This window comes from Egretta garzetta, unplaced genomic scaffold, assembly GCF_000687185.1.
Source record: "Egretta garzetta isolate BGI_Z169 unplaced genomic scaffold, ASM68718v1 scaffold142, whole genome shotgun sequence".
NCBI classification, from domain to species: domain Eukaryota; kingdom Metazoa; phylum Chordata; class Aves; order Pelecaniformes; family Ardeidae; genus Egretta; species Egretta garzetta.
The window spans coordinates 772428-784686 of NW_009258955.1; the positions used below are offsets into that span (position 1 = coordinate 772428).

At 41.4% G+C, this 12259-nt stretch overlaps 1 protein-coding gene across 1 annotated transcript in view; it reads left to right on the plus strand.

Annotated features, from left to right (window-relative positions):
* GPR158 (G protein-coupled receptor 158) overlaps nucleotides 1–12259 on the plus strand; it is a gene marked incomplete at its 5' end in the record, with an annotated part of 205263 nt that overhangs the window by 90646 nt on the left and 102358 nt on the right. The window contains one exon of the mRNA XM_009634558.1: nucleotides 5942–6159. Coding sequence (XP_009632853.1) covers nucleotides 5942–6159 — 218 coding nt within the window. The remainder of the gene's footprint in view (nucleotides 1–5941; nucleotides 6160–12259) is intronic.

Genomic DNA, 12259 nt, shown 5'->3' on the forward strand with positions numbered 1-12259 from the left:
AGAACGGCTGTAGTATGTATTTGGAGGTTCAAAATGATGCTAATACAGGAATTCTAGACATGAATCCTGCAAGCAGTTTTGAAAGAAACTATCTGACCTGAAGATCTCTTTGTGGAGATAGGTTGGTGAAGTTTGATCATAAAAGAGATGAAACTGAGTGGAAATGTTAATCATTTAGCAATTATTCCTAGTGGAAGAAAATAAAGAGGCAAGTAAGATCGAGTGCACCCTCAGCAAGTTTGCGGATGACACCAAACTGAACGGTGCGGTTGACACACCAGAAGGACGCGATATCATCCAGAGAGACCTGGACAGGCTGGAGAGGTGGGCCTGTGTGAACCTTATGAGGTTCAACAAGGCCAAGTGCAAGGTCATGCACCTGGGTCGGGGTAACCCCCAGTATCAGTACAGGCTGGGGGAAGAAAGGATCGAGAGCAGCCCTGCTGAGAGGGACTTGGGGGTGCTGGTGGATGAAAAGCTGGACATGAGGCAGCAATGTGCGCTGGCGGCCCAGAAGGCCAACCATGCTCTGGGCTGCATCAGAAGCGTGGCCAGCAGGTCGAGGGAGGTGATCCTGCCCCTCTACTCTGCTCTGGTGAGACCTCACCTGGAGTACTGCATCCAGCTCTGGAGCCCTCAGCACAAGAAGGACATGGAACTGTTGGAACGGGTCCAGAGGAGGGCTACAAAAATGATCCGAGGGCTGGAGGAGGGAGTTGAGGTTGTTCAGCCTGGAGAAGAGAAGGCTGCGGGGAGACCTGATTGCAGCCTTTCAGTACCTAAAGGGGGCCTATAGGAAAGATGGGGAAAATCTTTTTAGTAGGGCCAGCTGTGTCAGGACAAGGGGTAATGGTTTTAAACTAAAACAGAGTAGGTTTAGACTAGATATAAGGAAGAAATTCTTTACAATGAGGGTGGTAAAACACTGGAACAGGTTGCCCAGAGAGGTAATGGAGACCCCATCCCTGGAAACATTCATGGCCAGGTTGGATGGGGCTCTGAGCAACCTGTTACCTGGTTAGCGGTGTCCCTGCTCACTGCAGGCGGGTTGGACTAGATGACCTCTAGGGGTCCCTTCCAACCTAAAACATTCTATGATTCTATGAAGATTTGCAGGTCTTGAGATGTAAGTAAGCAGATAAATAGATAACAACACTGACCAGTTTTGTTGTTCTGTAGATTGAAAAATTGGATCGAGTGTGTTGTGTCTTGAAATCAGAGCATTTCTCAATGATACTGGGATTCTGCACCGCAACAAAGTATGGTTAACTACAGTTGCACATTGTACCTGAAGTGTCAGAGTTTTAAGCAGGGACAAGGTTCTGCTTTAGGTCCGGATGAATGTTTTGGATTGAGTCTGAAAGCTAACTGTGTAAAATGGCTTTGGATTGGGCACTCTACACAGTTTGCTGGTGGGAAGACTTAGCTGTATCTGCCTCCTCTGCAAACTCAGCTGGGGTCCTGAATGCCAAGATGTGATGTTGCATAAACAGGGTCCTGCATAGGAAAGATTCTGCAAATCAGTTATTTTTCTGACTTAAAGCAACACAGTGTTGCTTTTCACAGGGAGGTCGCACAGGTTCCTGAAGTGGGTATGGGACAGGGGCACAGCTAAAATTTAGGCTGTTCCCTTACTGAATAGGAAGCCAGGTAGGAGAGCATTTCCCTCCCAAGGCTGAGCTTGTTCTTCAGAACTGACAGTGCCCAAATCTGTAAAATGTTTCTATTTTTTCTGCATTAGTTAATGAGGACCCTGGGTACTACTGGGGCACAGTTATTGCCATATTTCCAGGGTCTCTCGAGGACAGAAATTGATTTTAGAAAAAGGTGTATTTCATGCATGCAAGTTGCCTTAACCTGTAAGTGCTTGAGTACATGATTATGCACTTTCTCCTAATGGCTCGTTTTTAGGTAGCACTATTAGTATAGGTAGAACAGACTAACTGCTGACTACATACATTTTAACAATTTTCTAACACCCTTCTCCAAAGCACTTATGTTCTCTGCCTCACAGGATAATCAGGTTTGCATTCAAAGATCCTTAGTAGAATAGCAGCTCTTTGTTCAACCTAAAAGTTCATGCTTTAGTAATGCATCATCCATATATTGCAGAGATTCTGCTCAGCTCTTGCTGTTTGGATGTGGAACCTGCCCTGTGCAAACAGGTGCTTGCACCAGAGGTGGCTCTTTTGTCTGGATATGGGACTTTACTGTCTCTAACAGTGCTATGGTGACATAAAAAGTCCCAAGAGGGTTTTCCAGTTCAACGAGAATTCCCATTTTTTACACCTGCCCTTTGGCTTTGGTTCTTCAACAGAAGCCACACGTGCAGATCTTTGCACGTATGAAGGCTGTCACTGATTTCGGTGATCCCTGTCTGGGTTGAGGATTATGACCATGGCTGATACCAGGTTTTGATGCTAGCAGGTCCAGTTACATTCACACATACTGAGTTACTGCAGCATTACCAGTGCTACCGGTGTTGTTCCTAATTTATGCTATAGTAGAACAGGAGCAGAATGAGTCTTTTGTTCTGCTCAGCACTCAGCATGCACTGTGCTCTCCATGTTCATCTGCTGAGTTTTGACTGGGGTCTGGGCTGATTTTGTTTGGGATGGTAGCAATCTGTGCCCTGGCACTTAGCAGTCTGTGGTGCCATTCTTACTTTGCAGGAAGATAGCTGGCAACGTCGCAGCTGCTGAGGCACACCTTGCGTAGCAGAGTGTGCTTAGGAAAACCAAAGCTGATGAAGAGTTACCCTCAGGAGACCATTTCAAAAACAAATGGGCCAATGAGACAGAAAAGTAAGACTGGGATAGAAGAGGGAAGAACTAGGAAAAAAAATATAGTAGAGGGGACATAGCTGAAGCATTTAAGCTTTTTGCTCTATTTTTCCAGTAGTCAAGAATTTTCCTTATTACACTTCATATTAGTTTGTGTCCCTATTCCTACTTTCCACTAATTCTTTGTTCTTTTCTCCTTCCATTTTATCCTTTCTTTTGTTACTGCATTTTATTTTTTTTGTTTTCTTTTTCCCTTGAGGCCAGTACTTGTTTACACCTTCCTCATCCTCAGTGTGAACTCCTGCAGCACAGTCAGTCTTTCAGTGTTTCCTTCCATCTCATTTGTGTCAGTGCTAAAACCACTGCTGCCTTACATAGAGCAGAATTGGCTTCTTGTCTATCTACCTTACCAGTGTCTAAAATTTTTTGCCATCTTTTGGGGAGGAAACCCTGATTTTGTTCACTGGAGGAGGCATGTGTAATCCCAAAGAGCTGCTGAGGTAGCAGAAGGCATGGCACAGTGAAATCTCTAGCAGTGCTCTAAGAGGCAGTAACTTCATGCTTGGCTTGGGCTGTCTGTTGTTTTTTTACTTGAAGTTACATTGACTTCAGTGAAGGGACAGAGCCAGACATAAAGGGCAGAAATGTCCAACTATGCAGTGGGCAGCAGTGGCCTGAGATGTATAGTCAGGGCAAGGGTGTGGGTGGACAAACAAGCTCCCGGTAGTAAATACAATGATCAGCTCTTTCCCAAGAACTACTTTTAGAGGGTCTGAAAAATGTTCTTTCTTCTTGACAAGGAGAAGAAAAAAAAAAAAGATGGGGTTTGTTAATAATTCCTTACCACATTGTGTAAAATCTCAAGTAGACCCAATTTTTTGGAACTTTCTGATATTAGCTATAATAAAGAATCACTTCAAAGTCAAAAGATATTCACTGGATAATAGTGCAGGATATCGATGATCTTCCTTTGTATGCAGCAGACAGCATGACACCAGACACATCTAAGCAAAGGCTTGCTGTTGCATTATGATGTCATATCCTTGGGATATTTACTGCAACGTGCAACTGTTGATTGGCTGTTATGCCTGTAGTATGTGGTGAGCATGCACATGAAGAAACTTCCATGCATGGCGCAGATAAGAAAATGCTTGATAAAATGTATTATCATGTATTTGCAACAACTTTCAAGGTTGAATGTTTCAGAAATAAAGTAAGAATATGAAGTTTAGGACCATGCAAAATTATCAAGCCATATTCGTATAACATTTGTGACTTAAGTAATCTCATAACTTTAGGCTTTAAAATGATATTTTTTCAGTGGTTAAGTTTTTACGCTGAAATAATTTATTTAGTTGCCACAATGAAAACATATTAAAAAATGGCTCATGTGTGCCTCAGAAATGTGAGGTTTTAAAGAGATTAAATAATCTTTTTGGAGATGGGCTAATTGAAGGGCAGCTCTTTACGGAAATGATTAAGGAACAGGTGGGTGGTGGAAAAGCAGGTTGACATGATGCTAAAGTTGAGGAGACAAAGTGGAAAGCTCGGACAGTAGGTAGTGCACTCAATTTGGATCTGGAGATGGGAGGTGAGAGGTTGTGACTTCTGTCTCTGACAGAGGACAGTGTAGGTCCATTGCTCTAGCTGCAATTGAGAAAGCAGAGATATAATATTAGATATGGAGAAGGTTTTTTCTGGCAAAGCTCTCTGAATGATAGTGGGCTGAGGTCCATGGGTGTTTGCTCTGAAAAGAAGTTCCAATCCTGGGATATCTTCAGGATTAGTGTTCTTTAGAAGTTCTGCATCTTCTTGGGATGCCCAAGCACAGTAATTTTCCAACATTTCGATTCTTGCCTCCCACAGTCTGGGTCAAAAAGACACAAAAGCTCTTCTTGTTGTCTGCTTGTAGCTAAGAAAATTTGGCCAGCAGCATGAGTCAGCGCTACTCTGCTATATTTTGTTTCCAACATCGTTGTTTAGAATAAAGCTCTAAAGAGAAATCCACGGTCTTCATGAGAAATACCTGCCTGTTCTCTGCTCGCTGCGGGATGCGGGAGTGAGGCATCCTGCACGGGGGACGAGGAGCACAGGGCTGCTGGAACGGCATGCCAAATAAACAGGCATGGGGATACAGCCTCTGTCCCTTTCCCAGGGAGAAAGCAGATGTCAGCAGGTGTGTCCCCCTGTCAGCAGATGTGTGCTCATGTGCATTCATACATAGATTTGAGAAAGCAAGAAGTAATTACCCTTGCAGATAACCTTCTGCTACAAATGTTTCAAGCTAAAAGTCTGAAGAGGGTTTCATAAGCCAATATACATGTGCTTATTTAACAATATTCCTTTTGACCTTCTTTTTCTTCCACCTTTTTATTCCATTAATTGCCTGTAGGGTAAGCAGTCTTACAGGGGGTTATGGGCAAGTGTTCATGGATCCGAAAAAGTAGGAATCCTCCTGTGTGCTCTGTTGCTGCATTAACTTTGATGGATGAGATGTCAGCTCAAGAATCATTGATTTTTGTAGACAAAATATTAACTTGCCAATAGGTTTTTCAGATTTCCTGATGTGCTTGTGTGAACAATGGAAAATTATACTTAGCCTAAGTGCACCGGTTTTGCTTTGGGGACAGAGTAGTGCAATCATGCAACAGCATGCTGTACAAGTGTTAATTAAGAAGGGTTTTATCTAATTTGAAGCTAATTAATTCACTAGATATCATCTTTATGAAATTGAGGAACAATCTGAAATAGGATCAGAGCTTGTACTGTGAACATGAAGTAGTTAATGGGTCTGATTTTCATGTGTCTGTGTAAAATCCTTTCCTTATTCCCAAATCTTTGATGTAATTTTTTCCCCATTCAGAAATCTCCTTCAAAGAATTTCCTGTGCAGATTTAGCCCACTTTAAATACAACGGGAAAGCATTTGGCATTTAGTAAGCTCCCTTTCCCTCATGTCTACATTGGTCTGTGCTTTCTGAATGCCACAAAGGAGGGTGAAATGAGAAAAGCCATCCTGGCAAGCCATTTTGTAACTTAATGAAAGAGGCCAACAGGGAGGGAAAGGGAGTCAGCAGAGGACTGGTTTGCTCCTGTATGGATGAATTGCCCATCCTGTACAACTAAAGGTGTCTCCCCTTACCCTTCTGATACTTTCAGGAAAGGATGCAGAAAATCGCTTTTCTGGTGGTGAATTGTCGGAGGAAGTCTACACCTGCCTGCCCTGCAGGGAAGGATGTTCTTACTGTACGGATGATACTCCCTGCTATGCACAGGAGGACAAGTATTTACGGCTGGCTATCATCTCATTCCAAACGCTCTGTATGCTGCTGGACTTCATAAGCATGCTGGTAGTCTACCATTTTCGCAAGGCAAAGGTAAGCCAACATGTTTTACTTCGATATTCCTGCTCATTGTGTGGTACAGACTCATTTCTGCTGGCTGTATAGCTTCTCATTTTGACAGTCAATTATCTCAGGTAAGGAGCTCAACTCAAGGGGAGGACAGGATTTCCAAACAGGAGTGCTTTGCTTTGGGTGTGGAGGTACCTAAAATATTTATGTAGTATGGGGGGGGGAGAAAAAAAAAGGCTGAGCAATTTGTGTCTCCCAATGAAATCTGCTTAAATTTCTAGATGGTCAGCAAAAATCAAGGAAATCCGTTATGTTTCCAAGTAACTTTGGAGAATTAGGCCAATTATGCAGGTATCTAAGGAGGCATGTGGGTATTTATAGTCTTGGGATCTTGAAAGTGTCTGTATTACCACTGCTGGGAATGATGTTTGGTTTCAATGTATTTGAAAGACTAGCTGGAAAATAATTATATCAAACAGAAATCTTTCCAAATTATTCTAATTCCTAGAGAGTTTAAACTTGATTCTGTGATTAAAGATTTTTTTTTTTCCCCTCTAATGTATGAATATATTAAGGAGTGTCTGTGAATTGCTGATGCAGGCCACGGTTATGTTTTATGTACTAACCTAATGAACTTTCTGCTTTTACCTCCCTCAATATCTTTTGGAATCTCACTGTTGCCTCAGTAAGTGCAGAATATTGTCTGAAACTTCCAATTTACTAAAAAAAAATAAATGAATTGAAGCTGGCACATATTCACTACCTACATTTGGGAGACGTAGGTGTGCACACAGTATGCTACATTGTTGAAATTAATAGCTTCATCTACTTTCCATAACTAGATAAGCATTTCCATTTTGGTTTTTGGAACACTTGATCCCACAGTCTTCCTAATCCTACAGTGTCTGTGTTACCAATGCGTGGCTCATTTTGAAAGACTTTAATATCCTGGCAGGAAATCACAGAACGAGCAGCAACATTTTTTTTTTCCCTCTTCTGTTTCTGACAGTCTTTGTATTTAATGATATTGCATAAAATGATTCAAATTACAGACTTAATTGTATTTATAAAGTTTTTCATTATGAAAAGTCTGTTGCAGGCATCTGTTTAGTTGCCTAACATTAACTTAGCAGAAGAATTTCATTCCAATTTTGTGAGGTTTTAGTCCGTGTGGTAACATTGCTCGCTTTTAATGTCATAGACAACATCATGAAGGAAGCATTCCTTGTGAGTGAAAAATTTACTCTCTAGACCTACAAAGTGAACAGAGTAGATTACTTCATATGCAGCTATTGCAAGTTTGGCCTGATTTTTTTTCCCCACACTGAAATATTGATTGTTTTATAAGAACTTTCTATGTTTTCTCATAAATAGCTTGAGATCAGAGATGAGTAAAATTGCATACACTCTTACACTTTTACGCTTATATATGTTCTGATATACGTATCCTCTACAGTAAAAAAAAAAATACGTCTTTATTAAACATGCTACAGAAATCTTGTATTTCACAAAACTTGCTGGTAACAAAAGATGAGTTTTTAATTTTGTGAAAATTAGCCATTTCTCCAAAGTAGGCTATGAATAAAGAACTAGGCAGGATCTGAATATTTAATACCAAAGCAATACCAAAGAGGCATATACCCACCTTTTCTTGTTCTAAAGATCTTTTCAGTCTTTATAAAAAAAATTGAGCTTCCTTTTTTCCTGATTATCTCTTACCATTAAAGATTCATCATGCATATGAACGAGTGAGAACCAGACATAAAACAAAACATCCTTTTTTCCAGACAGAAAAGTGATGCCTTTGAGACACTGCATCTCATTCAGTTGGACACAGCTGGATTCAACTGTAGTTTTTCTACCTTAGAAGAGAGTTGACTTTGCTCTAAATGTGTATCTCACAAGGAAAGAGGGGGGGGGAAAAAGAGACAAAAAAGTAATATGGTGATTAACAATCCTTTCCTGTATGATCAAAGTTTTCAAGGAATACAAACTGGTAAATAGATGATCCATTGCTTTTCATGTCATTCAGCTGAGTTTTCTCTTGGATTCCTTTTGTGTTCTTCATCTTGTTGGTACAGCATGATTTCAAAAAGAAAAAGATCTTGTGTGATTGTGGTGAAATAAGAAGCTGCACAAAGGGCAAACACCCTGAGAACATGGGGTGTTTGCATAAGAAAACTGCTGGTTACATTGGATAATGACAGAAATTTGGAGTGAATGAAGAAAACTAGTAACTGGCTGTGTACTCTCCTCCAAGGGGGGAAAGTCATGAAAATGATAGAAGAGCTATTGAAATATATTCAACATATCTGCATTTTGAGAATTTCCAACTGTTAGTGAAACAAACCTCAATTAGGTTAGTGTATCTGCCTGTGATTAAAGGCACTGTGTTAAACCGCTCATTTCCATTGTGCTGGGTGGGTGTCAGGGAAGAGCATTTTTTGGATTCTCTCCCACCTGTGGCATTACAATATTCAAATAGTTACAAAAAGTAATTTTTAATACAGCATGTTAACAGAAAGAACTATGTACTGCTTCTATATCAAGAAACAATCTTTAAAATCTTTAAAAGAGCAAAAGACAGGGGATAAGAATTAAAAAACATACTAACTTAAAGGCCCAGTGCTGAAAAGAATGAAGAGTAAATATGTGGCATTTTGGTACAGTTGTTGATCAGCAAAATGAGCTCAGGAGAATGAAAAGGCAAATGGGATCGGGTTGCCACTCAAGGAAAAGCGACTGTGCAAAACACTACTTAATGCTTGTACTTTATGGAGGCTCCTGGTAAATATTAAATTCAAAAATCTAAGGTTCTGAAAAGTTTAAGTCTGCCAACAGAAAGCACCTTGAGAAGATACACCCCTGGCAACTTGACTGTTGTATTATGAGTATAATAATTCAGACAAAGAAGGATAAAGGTCTGTAAGGAACCTTTAGATTGTGATGGAGGTGACAATCATGGTCTCAAAAAAATCCACATATCAGTGAGCAGATGCAGATCAGAAATATTTTAGAGAAGAGAAGAAATATCTCAGCTATTCAGATCATAGTGGTTACACATATTATGACCAAGCAGTACTTACAATGGAAACTGCTGTGGAAGAGTCACATATCGGCTCAGTTTCCTCAACAGTGCGGAATATATGCTAGATACAAGTCAGTTACTGAAAGAACAACCATTGGTAAAAGCTCTACTGCTCCACTCCCAAAGAACGTAGCAATGAGAAGAGAGATGTTTTCAACAATTACCGCCAAAGTTTTATCATAGAAACATAGAATCATTTAGTTGGAAAAGACCTTAAGATCACTGAGTGCAATCGTACCTGTCCACTACTAAACCATGTCTCTAAGCAACTCATCTATCTGTCTTTTAAATACCTCCAGGGATGGGGACTCAGCCACTTCCCTGGGCAGCCCGCTCCAGTGCCTGACAACCCTTTCAGTGAAGAAATTTTTCCTAATGTCTAGCCTAAACCTACCCTGGCGCAACTTGAGGCCATTTCCTCTCATCCTACTGCTTGTTACTGGGGAGAAGAGACCAACACCTACCTCACTACAACCTCCTTTCAGGTAGTTGTAGAGGGCAATAAGACCTCCCCTCAGCCTCTTTTTCTCCAGGCTAAACAACCCCAGTTCCCTCAGCTGCTCCTGATAAAGACTTGTGCTCCAGACCCCTCACCAGCTTTGTTGGCCTTCTCTAGACAATGTCCTTCTTGTAGGGAGGAGCCCCAAACTGAACACTGTATTCGAGGTACAGCCTCACCAATGCCAAGTACAGGGGAAGGATGACTTCCCTGGACCTGCTGGTCACACTATTCCTTATACAAGCCAGGTTGCCATTGGCCTTCTTGGCCACCTGGGCACACTGCTGGCTCACATTCAGTTGGTTGTCAACCAGTACCCCCAGGTCCTTTTCCTCCATGCAGCTTTCCAGACACTCTTCCCCAAGCCTGTAGCATTGCATGGGGCTCTTGTGACCCAGGTGCAGGACCCAGTACTGAACTTTGTTGAACCTTGTACAGTTGGCCTCGGCCCATCAACCCAGCCTGTCCAGATCCCTCTGTAGAGCCTTCCTGTCCTCCAGCAAATCAACGCTCCCACCCAGCTTGGTGTCATCTGCAAACTTACTGAGGGTGCACTTGATCCCCTCATCCAGGTCATTGATGAAGATATTAAACAGAACTGGACCCAACACTGAGCCCTGAGGAACACCACTTGTGACCAGCCTCCAACTGGATTTAACTCCATTCACCACCACCCTTTGGGCCCGGCCAGCCAGCCAGTGTTTTTACCCAGCAAAAAGTATGCCTGTCCAGGCCATGGGCACCGAGTTTCTCCAGGAGAATTCTGTGGGAAATGGTGTCAAAGGCTTTACGAAAGTCCAGGTACACTACATCCACAGCCTTTCCCTTGTTCACTAAGGGGGTCACCTTGTCATAGGAGATCGATTATTGATGGAATGTGATGATAGGATTTTCATGTTGACATGATCATTATTACTGACCGAGGTTGTAATAATAATGATCTACAGGGAAACCTGGTAAATATCAACCAAAGTGGTTCCACAAGTGAAAGAACTTGATAAAATGCATGGTAGTGAATAGGCAAAGCCTATAGCAAAGCCAGATGACTGGCTATTAAAAGCCAGGCTTCTCTTTAGAGGAACCTTTAGAAGTCTCTGAAGTTTTAAGTCTCTTCTAGAACTTCTAAAGGTTCCTCTAAAAAGTCCTCTTCAGACTTCTGAAAGAACTCCTCTACAAAACTGCTGAATTATTTACTGTAGAGTAAGCTACTGCTTACATTAATAGCAGTAGAGGGGGAGCGGAAGATAGGAAATTTGACATCTGTGTTTATAAAGACTTCCCGTATTGGTGACAAGAACGAAAGATCAGTAGGTCCAACTTATATGCTTGCAAATTCATAGAAATGGTAATAAAAAATAGAACTACTGGGTCCATGGGTAAATGTGGGAAGCAGAATTCTGTGAGAATGTGATGCCCTATAAATGTATTTATAGCTCTGTGAAGGTGGATTATGAGCATGTGGATATGAGAGTACTTTTACCAAGATCCACTGCTAAAAGCTCTTATAAATTACGATCTCAAGGGGCTAGGTGAGCTACACTTCTTGTAGGTAACTAAGGGATGACAGAGGAAAAGACAGTGCAGGAAATATGGTATAAAATCATGTAAGGCAGGGAGATGTTGATCTGTGAACAAATACTCATGGTTCCTCTTAAGATATCACTAGAGGGTGTTCAAGGGATCTCTCAAGTGGTTAAAAAAATCAAATAGGTGCTTTACACAACTTCTAATTGCTTTATATCACTCATTGGCAGAGAGTATCATTGATCCCAAAGTATGAATCAATTCAAATAGAGTTTAGAAGAAATCATGAAAGACATTTCCATTGTTGGCTGTTTAAACACAGTGGTTTTAGTGAAACATCTGGTTAAGGATGTCCATAATTTTTGTTGTTGGAAACTGGGAAGGACAGACCAGGCAGGATCCCTCTCTGCTGTTCTCCTTCTTTAATAATGCAGCACAAGCCGCGACCTGAGGTGGGACACTGGAGTTGGAATTAGAAAGCCATTCTTTTGTTCTCTTGGGAAAGGGTCATTAGGTTAGATTTCATGCCTCTTGAAAGCATTGTAGTTACTCAGATAGACTTGTATGTTTGATAGATGGCAAAACAAAATTCAACTCATTTGTCCAAGACACAGTTACTCCAAACTATCACTGGTTCTACTGACCAAAATCTTGGCATTGCCAACCTGTAAATGAAACTGCAAATTAGTGACTTCAAGCAGCAGTCAGCATTGGCAAACAGTACAAAATGGAACTGCAGAAAGATACTGTGAGAAAGCTCAGAGCGCTCAGAGCGATGCTGAGGAATTCATTTGAGGCTTTGCCAAACACAGGTGAAAGTGATTCAGCAGCCCCAAGATTAGCTCAGCAGCAATGTTATTAAACTGCAAGAGTCATAACTGGAGAAAATCACAGGCGGAAAGATGTGGCCCTTTGCCGAGAGAAGGGAGAACGCCAAAATGCTAAGCCTAAAAAAAATTTGGAAGAAGGCACAGAAGGAGTAGCAGAAGCTAAACAATTTGTGAAAGGCATTG